The 15234-nt window shown below is 39.6% G+C and overlaps 3 protein-coding genes across 3 annotated transcripts; 1 reads left to right on the forward strand and 2 right to left on the reverse strand.

Annotated features, from left to right (window-relative positions):
- Positions 1-245: 245 nt before the first annotated feature.
- LOC122645204 (two-component response regulator ARR14-like) lies at positions 246-3950 on the reverse strand. Its single transcript, XM_043838535.1, has 5 exons — positions 3742-3950; positions 2027-2179; positions 1151-1492; positions 991-1067; positions 246-908 (listed from the first exon to the last, which is right to left on the reverse strand). The coding sequence occupies exons 1-5, from the start codon at positions 3908-3910 to the stop codon at positions 246-248; spliced, it is 1404 nt and encodes a 467-aa protein (XP_043694470.1). The 5' UTR covers positions 3911-3950.
- Positions 3951-9738: 5788 nt separating this feature from the next.
- On the reverse strand, positions 9739-10041 carry LOC122645205 (MFP1 attachment factor 1-like). The gene has a single exon (XM_043838536.1). The coding sequence runs from the start codon at positions 10039-10041 to the stop codon at positions 9739-9741; it is 303 nt and encodes a 100-aa protein (XP_043694471.1).
- An 885-nt stretch (positions 10042-10926) lies between these two features.
- LOC122645206 (putative disease resistance protein RGA4) lies at positions 10927-14910 on the forward strand. The gene is made up of 2 exons (XM_043838538.1): positions 10927-12830; positions 13146-14910. Exons 1-2 carry the CDS (start codon positions 10927-10929, stop codon positions 14908-14910), a joined length of 3669 nt encoding a protein of 1222 aa, XP_043694473.1.
- Positions 14911-15234: the final 324 nt, after the last annotated feature.

The following is a 15234-nucleotide window of genomic DNA, read 5'->3' on the forward strand; positions in this document are numbered from 1 at the left end:
GAAGGGCCACACCCAGACACATTGAGGGGCAGAAATGACTGGTGCACTCCCATAAATGGCGGAAATTCTGCCTCCCAATGTACCAGCATGCAGGCTCTCAATGGCTGTCGCGTGCCGCATGGCCCCTACATCCCACATAGAGAACACTCTCCCCTTGAAATATATACATGAAACGAAGAAAAAAAAAATGTATTGCATTAAAAGGTAAAAGAAGCAATAATGTATTCCTCAAGTTTGTTTACAGATTAAGTAACTGAAAGAAAAATTGAATCATGTTGAACAATCATACTTAGCTCAGTTGAAGCATCTGTTGGAATGGTATATGAAGCATTAGAACCACCAAAGCATAAATTAGGGTATGAAGTTGATGCAGATCCATTCAAAGCAAAATTGCTTGAACAAAGTCCACTACCAACATTATAAAAGGGAACATGTGAAGGAATCTCCATGTAATCATCAAATATTGTGTTTCTTGGAGGAAAACACTGATACTGATACTTTAGCCCATTAAAATCTGTATGGTGATGTAAAGTAGTATTCATCCTTAATGGATTTGATGAGTAATATCCAGAACCAGGAATATGCTTTCTCTGCCATAATTGATCCATAATTTCAGGAACTTGTGGAAAATGTTGAAGTGAAACTCCTTGCTGGTTTATAGCTGGAAATACAGAGAAAGGCTTTCGATTTGCTGCAGAAATGTCGGAAAAGCACGAATTCGTAACGAATTGACTATGTTGAACTGAACCCGGATTCTTACAACCCTTAACTTCAAATCCATCAGGCTGATCAGTGATTCTCTTAACACTTGATGGTTGCCTACTAATTCCATTTTTTGAATCAAAATTTTTACTGCTTTGTTGGCTTTCAGTAGCCATACTGTTCTTCTTCATAATATTTCTGAATTTCTAACATAAACAGTAAAAAGATGAAAGTGAGGAAAGATCAAATCAATGCCACCATAGAAATTACAAGAATGAACTCACTCACCTGAAGATGGCTTGCAACATTTTCTCTAGTAACCCCTGGTTCATTCATATGTTCAAGTATCTTCTTAGGAACAGCTTCTGTGGACCCAAAACAAAAAAAATTTATTGGAGTTCTAGAATATAATTGAGCTAATATTATACATATAAAAATCAATACTTACTATCTATTCCTATTTCATGAACTGCATTATAGAACTTCTCCTGCAGTTGAGATGTCCAAACAACCCTTTGCTTTTTTTGTTTTGAAATGTCTTCACCAGGGTCATTGTTTAGGGTATTTTCTTTCTCCTTGCTTTGCCCTCTTTGTCTTTTAGTAGATTTTGAATTTTGATCTGTAATTTCCTTTTGGACAATTGATTCATTAGGGTTAAATAATTTTGGTCTAATCACATGTTGCCATATGTTTTGGAGCTCCTCCTTTCGAATAGGTTTTAGCAAGTAGTCCCTGGCTCCATGCTTTATACCCTTCATCACCATGTCCTTGTCACCATTTGCAGAAATCACTGCATTTTAATATGTAACAGAAATACTAAATTCAAAGAAATGGACAAATAATCGAAACAAATAGGAGGAAGCAAGTGTAGCAATTCCTAGTTATATTTGCCATCTGCAAATTAATTACTTGTCGATCACTTGATAGATTTGCATGGACGACGCATATCAATCCATATGATAGAGGACCCTCAGACCCACCTCATTACTCAAGTTTAATCTTAAAACAAAGGAATTGCCTTCAATGTAAGCTTACAAGTTTCTTATAAATATGAAAATTCCTAAAATTTTGAATTCACTTATAAACCATATCATGTACATGGTATGAGATGAAATTTGATTAGTAAAATGTGTTTGGGGTCCTCTATCACATGGATTTCACTCGCATTGCCAAAAAGCAAGTAGTTATTGATATGAACATAAGTCGGCAGAGTTGCTAACTTACTATAGAAGTTTTGTTTGTTTCGAGGTAGAATATGTGAAAAAGAAATTGAATTCGATAGAAATATACAAAAGGAGAGGACATAAGATTTTGATTAACTCACTAATTACGGGTATGTCCATTTCCAAACTAACAATCTCCAATAGCCTAAATCCATCCATGTCAGGCATGTGAACATCAGTAATCACAATATCAAAATTGTCTTTTTCCTCCCATAATAGCTTAAGGGCTGTGGCTCCATCCGAGGCAATCTTAACTGCAATGCATAAGGGGGGAAATTTATTAAGGAGAACATATTTTCCAACACTTGATTGAAACTAGTTTTAAGAAAGGGTATAGAAAAAAAAAAATTAATTTTACGTAATGGGATAAGAAAGGGAAAATGGTTCAAAACGATATTAAGAGAAACTTTTCCAAACATTATGTTATAAATTCTAATCTCTTAAGCTAGCCTAAGTCTTCCTCTCTCTTTTTCTCATTTTTACTTCTTGTTGTGCAGGAAGTTTTTCCTGAATTACCTCTACAGCTAAAATAATGCATAATTTGAAGCCACATGAAATTAGAAACTAAATTTAATGTAGTATATTTTACATAATCCTTGAGTTCGAATGTTCAGAGGAAAGGAGAATAAGTTGAAAAACAAACTTATCGGGAATTTTGTATGTGTGTATGTGTGTGTGTGGTAGAGCGCATCCTTGATAATTGTGTCGTTTGTGCTTGGGGTGTAAGGGAGCTCTCAGCTTTCATGATTTGTAAAGGAAATGTCATTCCCCTTTGGACTGGTTGTGAGCGAGGAGGAATTGGAACCCTCGACCCTGGTTTGTTATTGGGGTTTTGGACATAAAGATTCCATTAACTTGTAAAAAAAAAGGGCCAAACATCTAAGAAATTATTCCAACGAATAAAAACACCGTACTATCCTACACAACAATACATTGGACATTCTCTATAAGGTCAGGTAGATGAAGCGGATTCACATCTTTCCTCGAGGGCATTCAATGGGTTCAACTGTTGCATATCGACGCTTTTCCTTAACTGTGATTAAGTTTTCGATTTTCACTTTTCCAGCTTGGGCAAGTCCGTCAACGAATTTTTATCTGCTGTTGTAACTGGAGCGTTGCTATGCACATCGTGCGGTGCAGCAGCGGGCCCCATTGTGCGCACATCGCCGCTACTGCACCGCACGATGTGCACAGCAGCGCTCCAGTTACAGCAGCAGATAAAGAATCCTCAGGCTTTAACCTGAGTGAGCTATCAAATATCTATCCGACATTCATATGTGAAGGGACTCCAAAGTGATTGAAGGAAGAGGGCAAGCGATAGGAAGCAGACAAAATGCCCCTTGTGTTTGAAGCTAGTAGTACGATCGAAGTTCTAAGCTTTATGCCTAACAAAACCAAATTTTGTTTTCACCTTAAAGCACTGTAATAGACAATCATAGACTGGTTTTCCTCAAACCACATTCTCAAGCACTTCAAGAATTAATTGTAGGAACTCTCACACTATGGAACGTGACTATGAGGATTGAAAGGATTAGAACATTAAAGTATTGTTTCTTAACAACAGCCTCACTGCATTATATTGAGTTTCAGACACCGAAGGACTGGATTGCATTGGTGAGATGGGAAAGACAGTGAAGAGAGGGGAAAAAAACAAGTGTGGTCTTTGGTTTGAAAAGAAATATACAAAATGAAAAAGGAAAAAACAGGGGAGAAAAAAAAAAAACAAAACATAAGAACAAGTAACAAAACAGAAAAATCTTTCTTTGTACAAAGAAGAAGAAAGATTAAGGAAAAGATGGATAGAAGAAGAAGAAACCTTTATAGCGGCAGTGTTGCAGAACTGCCTGAAGCGTTCTGAGGCAAACAATATCATCATCTACAGCCAAAACCCTCATCCCATCAGGAAAAACCTCTTTTTCTTTGCTCTCTGATTCAATCACTTGAGAGTGATCATCATGATCATCCTTCTCAGGCTGATGATCCATTCCCGAAAAGGAAAGACAAATAATCTCAAAACTCTCAAAAAAAATTCTGAAGATCTCAGTATCACAGATTCGATTCTTCTCCCCCAAAAAACTACACCTTTAGGTTCAGAGTAAGATTTCACAGTATCGCTGTGGGGATTTTTAGAGAGATTGAGTTAATGACAGATTAAATACACAAAAGTTTCTTCTCTTCAAAGAAAAATCTACAAGAATAGAAAGAAAATCGTTTGTCTTTTACTTTCCAAAATAACGAAGAAAGAAAAATATCCAGTTTCCATAATAAGATTGTAATCTTGCAAAATTTGATACTCTAAACACATATGAAAGTTTCTCTCTCCCTTTTTTTTTTTTTTTTTAACATTTCCAGAAAGGAAACTACAAAGTACAAAATCTAAGGAGATGGGTATTCCCAGAAATCGCTCCCTCAGCCCTCTGTGAGCTCTAATCAGCAAAGTCAAGTTCCGAATCCTCTGTAAAAATTGTTGACATGGGTAACCTTATGCGAATGATCTACCAGAATTTTTTTCGATTCTTTAGATAAAACGGCCCATCTTCCACTAGAATTGGTTTCGCTATGCTGATGTTACCGGAGTGGAGTGGAGTGGAGTGGGGGTGGAACAATAGCAAGGGTATTGGAACCATAGTAAGTTGGGGAATGGCAATAGTGAATTTTTATTTCCTCCAATTCTGACACCTTCCAATTCTCTCCAATCCCTCACATGGGGGGGAGTTGGGGAACGGCAATAGTGATCTTTCAATTCTCTCCAATCCCTCACATAGGAGCTGAAATGACCACCCTACCCAACCTTGGGCAGTGTGTTGAGGCAATGGGTGGGTGGTCATTTCAGCTATTATGTGAGGGATTTGAGGGAATTGGAGGGTGTCAGAATTGGAGGAGATAATGATCCCGGCAATAATACGGGAAGGAATACGTACGGTAATTAATCGGTCACATAGTAATAGTTTATTTTCAAAAAATCCGAAACAATAAAATATGTATGGCAATTAATTGGTATGTGTTTTAATACGGTTGCTTTGAAATAATATTAGAGCAAAAATACGGATTTATCCTAGTAAAAATCAAGGGGAAAACTAATTTTTTTGCAACTAAATTCTAATCCAATATGGCTTTTCAATTTGAAATCATTTTCCATTCTTTTCGATCTCTACATGTAATATTAATTAAGTTTAACCAATTAATACGGCATTTAATACAATGATTAATACATAAATATATATTGATACAGCAATTAATACAATAATTAATATGGTGATTAATATGGCTGTTTTTTAAAGTTACTTACAGACTTAAGCTACCCCATAGAATACGGTAAGAATCAAAAATTTGAATTATACGATCGAATACATACAACAATTAATACGCAAACTTACTAACTATGAGCGGAACACAGTCAGACGGTGGAGGTGGAGAACAACTACTTTGCAATTGGTGGAGTAGGCAGTAAGATATGAACAGAGTTTCAAAAAATCGGTGAATCGATTCAGGAATCCGCGGATTAATATTGAAATCAGCCGGGACAGATTCTGATTTCTGGCATTCTGATCAGAATATTCACGCCAAGATTCCCTCGATTACTGATGTTTCAGGCCGGTTCTAAGGTTATTCAGACTGATTCCAATCCGATCTGAATTGGGAATCGTCTGGGATCGAATCCTTCAGGTTTTAAAACCCTAGATATGAGTGGCAATCCATGTTGGCCAATCGGTGCTGCCAACTGCAGTCTCTCACTAGAGATCCTATAGTCTATCTTGATATAGATATAACAAAAGGGTAGGGTAGCAAGCCTTGTGCAAGCAGTTCTTTCATTGTGGGAACTAGTTTGGAGAATGCGCAAGCCACTATATCTTAATCTTGTTGGACTACGGCTGATCTTGTTGCCATTGTTGTATAAATTCAGTTGCAGTTGAGCTGCATAAATATAGTCAGTTGAGCAACATACTCACATAGATGGCATAGTGATTAGAGGAATGACAATGATACAGTTTGTTGGTACAGTGTGGCAATTGACAGTGGGCACCAATATTGGCGGTATAGACATTTAAAATATTTTGGCAATGGTTCTGGAGATTGTGGCAGTGTATTGGTTGAGTTGGCATAGTCGGATTTGTCAAATTACTATTACTCTCCTTATAATTAGAGATCATGAGATGCATCTAGATCATTAAAACAGAATATGTGGAAACAAAAACAAATAAAATAAAGGTTAGACACAGGTTGGATGATTTACTGATGCTTCTGAGCATGTATGGTAATGTTCGAACTTTAGAGGTGTTTGGTAATATTTGATAGAGGTTGGAAGCAACAAGGTTTTAGTTCATGCCAATTTCCGAAAAGTGCATCATAAGAGCATGCAGAAGAGGTACCTTTGGAGATAATTTGGAACATCCAATTGGCAAAATCTAAAGAAGGTATGAACTGGAGAATTGTAGTGTGATATATCGTCTTCACAACGTAACTAGAATCACTGAATTCTGAGTTTGTACGAAGAAGTTATGTTGATTTCTATATAGTCGCACAATTTAAGAGCAAATCTGAAAAGATTGCGTGTTTGGAGGTGATGCAACACACAACACGCATTCCGATGTGTTCTGATGGTATTTGGAATTTTGGTGATGTACATCCCACTTTTCATGTTTTGAGCTCCGTAGGGGGGTCACTGTCGCTAGGGGTCACTGTGGTGTGGCTGAATGTAGAGCAGTCTACGTGATTCAGATTTTGAGCACGAATCTATACATTCCTGAGAATCAGAGTCATTGTGTAGACCAGCGTAACTTTTATGGGACAAGCTAAGTACTTTTTCTATTAGCGGTGATGGTTTTTCGTAAAATGAAAGATGTGGGATTCAACAAGCGGGCAAAAAAAATAGCAGTAGAGTACCTTTGGACTTTTCAAACTTATCGAATTAAAACATTTGAGTAGGGAAAGGAAATCAACCGAGACCCGTTAGTAGCAGCGAGCAAGAGTGACTTGGGGATTCATGTTTTGAGCTTATGGAACATGTAGCATGCATGGGTGTGGTGCACAAAGCTTACATATAGTGGTGGTGGAAGTGAAGTGATTTGATTTTTAATCAGTGGCATAAGTGGTAATTTTTGTAAAGCCAAGTGTATTATGGGTGGCATGTGACAAGAAGGGTGACATGTGGCATGAAAATTTAAAAATAAAAAATAAAAAAAAAGGAAATTTTTTTGGCCATGTGGCATGCTACATGTCAGTTACATGGCAAATGCTTATGTGACGGCGGATTGTAGAGTGTGATGTGCATTTGATGTAATGCATATGTTTGGGTTTTATAAAGTGATGATGATGATATGGATGGTCACATTATGATGATGTCATGTATGTGAGATGATGTTGTGGCATGAAGAGATGCATAAGTCATGGTGATGTGTAGATAATGGTGCATAATATATGGTATATATGGCATGCCTTAAAATATGATGGGCACATTTATGTAATCATGCATACATGAGGTGGTATGTTGATATGGTGATAGCATGATGTTTTGGTATGATGCATACATGATGGTGTCATGCATGGTAGATGCATGGTTTGTATGTACGCAAGGATGTTGCTATGGCATGACGATGGTGGTGTGGGATCGGCTATGACAAAGTAACCAAACTGTGGGAGTAGCAGCAGATCAGCCGCATGGCTCTCATGGCTGCAGGCTGGTTCAGCACATTACACAAGGCCATGTAAAGTCAGGGCTTAGAAAATGCTCAACAGAGCCCTGGCCGCAAAGCTTTGCAGTCATTCACATTATGATGTGCCGCACAACAGCGTACCAAATGTGCACGAGGCACACCCCGCGGCAGCATCATGGCTTAAGACATGCTCGCATGACAGATAAGGCCCCCGCGCGCAAACACAAGCCTCATGTATGGCCCAGGTCATATGTCGAACAGCTGTGAGACATTAAAACACCTAGAAATTTTTGAAGTGTAAAATATTGTTGGTCTCGGTAAGTGCATTTGACTGAGATGCAATTTTGATCGAAGGGTTTAAGTTCCAGAATGTTGTGGATTGTTGGATTTCAATCTTAATCCATCGGCTCATGAAGAAGGGCTCGGTCTATCTCTAGCGCAATACATTCTTCCTTTAACTAAAGGATTGGTTGAGTGTATCATGGCTTGTGCACCGTTACTCAACGAATCGATTCAAATATTAGTTTTTATTAAGGATGTCAAAACGTAATCCGAACCAACTGAAACTGATCGAGAAAACCAGTATCGAGTTGATCCGACCCTTTTCATTTGGCTTTGGAATGGAGTATGATGAGATTGGTTGAAAACCGGATCGCACCAAAACGACTGGATTCTAGTTTGTTTTCTCTTTGGTTTTGTCACATACTATATCGATTTAATGTCGCATACGGGATTCATATCATTTCTGGGTCAAATACATTTAAGTAGGGTTGCATCAAGGTCTGGTTGGGCCGGGCTTTGTAGAACCTGTTGGATTTATGTGTCTATTAAACTCGGTTTGGTTCAGTTCAGTCCGATATTACTTTGTATTGAACATTTATGTATTTTGGTTTAATATTATGACATGCGATATAAATTTTTTGAATAGTATGTGTCTCATAAGTATTACTTAAAATGGTAGTCACGACTAGGGTTTGGACTGGACACCCTTATCATACGGTCGTCGCATTGGATATGCCTAGACATGTGATGTCAGAGTATGAATACAAGTACTCACATATTTGATGTGTGTATTATCGAAGAATCTACTTTATCGATTCTCTCATGTGTTACTGTCAAATGTAGGATGGGATAGAATCGATAGACATAAATCACCGGGACCCTGTACCTGAGGGGACAAATTCAATTAACAACTGCAAAATTCAATAAGAACCACCCTGAACGAAAAGCCCCAGACAGTTCATCCCATTATTTCACATGACTACCAATATAATAGTGGAAGCGATCAATAATAAATACAGATGGATTTCAACATTGAACTTTTAGGTAACAGAAACCCTAACACGAAGATCAAACTCAAATTCACCTAAGATTTAGTTTGGGCAAATGAGATTTCCTCACTGGCGGGAGGAATGGCAGTAGCATCAGTGGCAACCGAAGCCTGCGATGGATTGTCAGGAGAAGATGCGGAGGGGGCTCTGGCTTTTACAGTTTTGAGCATTCTCTTGCTGATCTTTGTTATGTGCCTAATGGGGCCCACTATAGTGTATGGGGACTAGATTGGGCCAGCCTAGTATGGGATAGGTTAAAGGGTTTGATTTAACGCGTTCCATCAGCTTCAGAGCTTTTGGCGTATTGGTCAAGTACCTAACATTTGGGTACTTGACCAATACGCCAAAAGCTTCGAAACTGATGGAACGCGTTAAATCAAGCCCTTTAACATATCCCATACTAGGCTGGTCCAATCTAGTGCCCATACACTATAGTGGGCCCTATTAGGCACATAACAGACCACCACGCTTCCGCAGCCGTCGTCCTCGGCGACTCTCACTCTAGGTAGCTTTCACTCTGGCAGTAGGTAGCCCTTTTCAAGCGGCTTCACTCTGCTCCAAGGTTTTTTGCCTGGCGGCAGGTAGCCCTTTCTTAACGGCTTTCACTCTACTCCAGGTAGCCCTTCTCCTAGGTAGCCCTTTCCGTGACTCGAACCCTTGACCTGGTGCCCAGCTCTGATACCAAATGTTAGGTACTTAACCAATACGCCAAAAGCTCCGAAGCTGATGGAACGCGTTAAATCAAGCCCTTTAACCTATCCCATACTAGGCTGGCCCAATCTAGTGCACATACACTATAGTGGGCCCCATTAGGCACATAACAATCTCCTAGGAGTAAAGCTGAAGAATCTCAATGCCATCGTCTTCGGATGTCTTGGGAGAGGCAGTGGTGGAAGCAGCAGAGAAGGGTTCCTCTTCGATTTGTCGCGCGGCGGCGGAGGCCTCCTCTGCTGGCATGGATCCGTAGCGCTTAGAGAGTACAGAAGGGGTCGATATGGTTTCGACGGGGCGTTTGAAGACTGCTTCTCGTGTATGCTGTGTCGGGGGCCAAATGCTAAATCTACTCATCTTTTCCAGCTTCACGCGTGAACTCTGATGTTCCTGCTGCTGGGAATCTTTGGCTTCTGCCATTGGAGTTGGGGGCTTAGTTCCTTCGCCTTCGACCTCTCCGCTGCTTTGCTCCTTGCCAACCCTAAGTCCCCTTAGATAGGGTCAAAAGTGGACCCCTACATCTAAGTCATATTTTGATCCAAAAGGGGATTATGGGAGCCCTTGTGTTTTTTTTCTTGTCTTTGCTTCTACCAAGTCTTGAACATTATTTGGCCTCAAAGTTATATACATGCAAAACAAAGCATTGAGGTTCCAAAACCGTTGCTCTTTTTTTCTCTTTTGGCAGATAGGTACTTTCACTTCTCTTTCATTTCTTCATTTCAATGAATGAAATAATGGGGTTAGCACAAATTCTTTTCTTCTCTATGTTAGTTTCTTGCCTTATGAGTTTGCCCTTGGAAAAATATGTCTTATGATCAAACCAGCTCCTACCCCTCGTCTTATAAAGTATTTTACAAGATATTTTACAAGAATGGAATTTAAAAACTATCAAGGTTCCCCCCCCCCCCCCTCCCCAATTTGATAAGAATACAAAGCTTTCACTTTGAAAAGTTATTCATTCAATAATGGGACCCAAAAGGGCCAAAACCATTTCTTTCACTTTTATTTAATGGAAGAAATTTTACACAACCTTCGTATGTTCTTTTATATGTGCATTTCTTGCCTTGAAGATTGTGATATACTTTGCTTTTGTCAAGCGCAAAGATTAAAGGAGGAGAAATGATATTGATAATTAGTAGTACCTTTCACTATAAATGTGCCCCCATTGTGACCCTCTTCTCATTCGCATCTTGCGAACTCGATCTCTCTTTCTATCTATCTATATGTCTCTCTAAATTTGTTATTGTGGGCCATCTCTTCATACAATTTGCCATTTAATTTCTTGTCCTTCCTAACCAAGAAAGAATGGCAGAATCCATCCTTTCTGATCTTGCCGGAAAAATCATACTGGGCTTGGGCTCTCCCCTCATCCAAGAGATTGGATTAGCATCAGGAGTGAAAAAGGAACTGAGGAAGCTCGAGGACTCTTTAACCGCAATCAAAGCTATACTATCGGACGCAGAGAAGATGGGTGCAACGAACGATACGGTTAAAGATTGGTTGAGAAAGCTTAAAGATGTGGTTTACGATGCTGAAGATGTGTTGGATGAATTTGCAACGGAAGCCTTGCGAGGACAAAAAGTGGGGGAGCTTCCAAACAATATTGTAGTACTCAAACAGGTACGCAGATGCTTCCCATGTCCAAATTCAGCAGTTGTATTTAATTGGAAAATGGCTCATAAAATAAAGGATATTATAGAGAGGTTAGATAATATCCAAAAGGATGGTGTGGTAGCTCGATCTCAATTTGCAAGCCAAAGTGAAAATATGAATATTGGCGATCATGATTATAGGAGGGGAGATACTGACCCTTTTGTAACTAAATCTGAGGTCTTGGGTAGAGAAAAGGATATAGAAAATCTAGTTGAAAAATTAACTAATAATAATAATGATAAAGAGATGAAGAATGTCATGGTCATTCCCATAATTGGGATTGGTGGTTTAGGGAAGACAGCACTTGCTCAGTGTGTGTTTAATGATGAAAAGGTCAAGAAGCATTTTGAGTTGCGAATGTGGGTGTGTGTCTCGTTTGATTTTAATGTTGGGCACCTTGTAAAGAAAATTGTAGAGTCCCTAACAAATGATAATTATAGTGTGTTAGGGGAAAATCAATTGAAGTCAAAACTTGTGGAAAAACTATCTGAAAAAAGATATCTGCTTGTCCTAGATGATATCTGGAATGAGGAACAGAGTAAATGGGAGAGCTTGAGAAATCTTTTAATGGGTGGGGCAAGTGGAAGTAGGATCTTGATAACGACCCGTAGTGAGAAGGTTGCGAAAATCATGCAGCCGAATATATCATTTAATTACCCTTTGAAAGGGTTAAGTGAAAATGATTGTGAATCATTATTCAATGAACGGGCGTTTGGGGAAAGAATAGTTGTAAACCATACTGAGCTAGTGAAGATTGGGAAGGAAATAGTGAAAAGATGTGGAGGAGTGCCTTTGGCTGCAAAGGCACTTGGAAGTTTGTTATGCCATACAAGAAACATAAATGATTGGTTGGATGTCCTAGAAACTGAAATTTGGAAGCTAGGGGAAAAAGAACATGAAATCCTACCTGCTCTAAGGATAAGCTACAACCACCTACCATCCCATTTGAAGCAATGCTTTGCTTATTGTTCTATGATCCCAAAAGATCATGAAATTGAAGTTGATGATTTGATCCATCAATGGATGGCACATGGGTTCATCCAACCACCACCACCACTACAACCAACCAGAGAAGGAGGAGGAAGTAGTCACAGTTATAGAAGGTCTTTAGAAGACGTTGGGTATGGGTATTTCATGGAATTATTATGGAGATCATTTTTCCAAAAGGTAAAAGAAGATGATGTACTTGGAAGGATTGTGTCATGCACAATGCATGACCTGGTGCATAGTCTTGCACGATGGGTCGCAGGGATTGAATGGTCGGAGGTGACAACAACACAACCCTTATCCTCCACCTCTTCTTCTTCTTCTGAGGTAGTCAGACACATTATTGTGTATGATAGCAGAAAAGCGGCACATGAGGCGATACCAATTGATAAGGCCCAAAAGTTAAGGACACTTTATTATGTGGATCTTAATTATAATTTGGGAAAGGGAAATATTGGCACTGGATTTGTCTCACCTTGGCAAGGCTTGCGCGTGTTAAAGTTAAGACAATGTGGAATTAGAGTTGTTCCGAGTTGCATAGGAGGTGTTGGTGGTTTGGAAAAATTAAGGTACCTTGACCTCTCCTTCAATCCTTTCGAAGCACTCCCTAATTCTATTTGTAGGTTATTTAATCTGCAAACACTAAGACTTGAGTGTTGTCGTGCATTTAAAGAGTGGCCTAGATCAGATATGACCAAATTGGTTAGCCTTAGACATCTTGAGTTGGATGATGGATGTAGAGCAATAGAATACATGCCATGTGGGTTGGGGCAGTTATCTTCTCTTCAGACTTTGGGTTTTTTCTTTGTGGCCAATCCAGTCGCAGCAAATGACTACAGAAGAATAAAAAAAATGGGTGGTGATGGTGGTGGTGGTGGTGGTAGTGGGCTTGGAGAGTTGGGTGGCCTAAACCAGCTTCGGGGGGTATTAGTTATCCAAAGGCTTGGAAATGTGAGAAATGTGAGAGATGCTGAAGAAGCAAATTTGAAGGAGAAGTCGGAGCTTCAATCTTTGACATTGAGTTGGTATGGTGATGGGCCTAGTAGTAGTACTCGGCTGCTACCATTGGTAGATGAAGAACAAGTGTTGGAGAATCTCCAGCCGCACCCAAATCTTAAGGCATTGACAATTTACCAGTACGAAGGCGTCAAGATGCCACGTTGGATGACACACTCTTCTTTCCTCCCAAATCTAGTGGAACTTATATTATCGTGGTGTCCTAAACTCAAATGTTTGCCACTCATTGGTGAATTCTGTTGCCTTAGGCGTCTCGAAATTTATTATTCAAGTGCCCTGCAGTTCATAGACAACAAAGTGATGGTGCATGCGAGTGCGAGGAGGGATAATAAAGGAGGAGGAGGAAAACCATTATCAAAAATGGGGGTGGTATTATTTCCAATGTTAGAAAAACTTAAACTCCATCATCTGCCATATCTAGAGAGTTGGATAATCTCGAAGGAGGAAGAAGAAGAAGAAGAAGAAGCAGTGCAGCAGCTGCCTTCCTTGTTTCCACGTCTCACTGACTTGATATTACTTAGGTGCCAGCGGCTGACAACCGTACCAATGCTTTCGGTGTGGGGAATGCAACATCTCACCTCTCTCCGAAAATTAGTCATCGGATCTCTTGATAGTTTGGTGTCTCTACCTGATTGCCCTGCTCCTTCAACACTGGAAGAGCTACGCATCTATGATTGTCCAAGTCTGGTGAGATTACCAAACTCCTTCTTTCATGAGAATCTCAAGTTACTTTCTGAGTTTGAAATTTCGAGATGTAGCCAGGAGTTGACATCTCTACCGGAAGGGATTCAACACCTCACTGCACTGAAACGACTAACAATTGAAAAGTGTCAAGGCTTGACTACAATATTACCTGAGGAGGAGGAGGAGGAGGTCATGGGAAACCTTTCATCGCTTGAACAGCTTCACATTCACAATTGCTCTAATCTATCATCTCTGCCCAAAGGGATTCAATACCTTACTGCAATCAAAGTGCTGTCAATTAAGCAGTGCTACGAGCTCCATACATTGCCTAAGGGCATGCTGGGAAGCCTCACTTCATTGGAACAGCTGTCTATTTCGAATTTCAATGGTGTCAATCAATTTTCTGATGATCAGGGCTTGAGAAACCTCACATTGCTTAAAGAACTTGAAATTGAAGATTTCCCTAATCTCTTGTCTCTCCCAGAATGGATTCAGCACCTCACTTCACTGAAAACACTCAAGATTTCGACATGTCCCGGTCTGAAAACATTACCAGATGATGTCTTGGGAAGTCTCTCATCACTTGAAAAGCTTGAGATTGAGGGTTGCTCCAATCTACTGTCTCTACCAGAAGAGATTTGGCGACTCACTTCACTAAAAAGGCTACGGATTTGGAATTGTCTGGGTCTGACCACATTACCTGATCGGTTGGGAATTCTCTCATCGCTTGAAGAGCTTGAGATCGGGAACTGCTCCAATTTATCGTCTCTGCCAGAAGGGATTCGGCACCTCACTTCACTGAAAAGGCTGTGGATTCATAATTGTCCATGTTTGAGAGAATTACCCGATGAGCTCGGAAACCTCGCATTGCCTGGTGTACTAAATATTTCAGGTTGTCCTAATTTGTCTCTTCGTAGCTCGGTTGGATTGATCCTTCAACCCAACTGAGCTACTCCCTCCCTGGGTTCAAGCCTCTTTTCTCATCTTCTTCAGGTCGGCCCTCTCTCTCTCATCCCTTTTAGATTATGTTTTCAACATGAATATTCTCCATTTACCTTTTAGCATTTTGGTTTTTTCAATCAAAGAATCATCCTCTTTCATATTTGTTCTCATTGTTTTCTTGACTGGATTTCAGGGCAAGCAGATATCTTTTATGGATTCAGGTCGACCCTCTCACTCAAAGTTTTTTTCTCTGTACTATTTTAGTTCTACTTGATTGCTTTTAAAATTTTCTAGTAATTATTCTAAACTTTTTGCATTTATCACTCGGAA

Source organism: Telopea speciosissima, chromosome 11, assembly GCF_018873765.1.
Source record: "Telopea speciosissima isolate NSW1024214 ecotype Mountain lineage chromosome 11, Tspe_v1, whole genome shotgun sequence".
In the NCBI taxonomy this organism is placed as follows: Eukaryota; Viridiplantae; Streptophyta; class Magnoliopsida; order Proteales; family Proteaceae; genus Telopea; species Telopea speciosissima.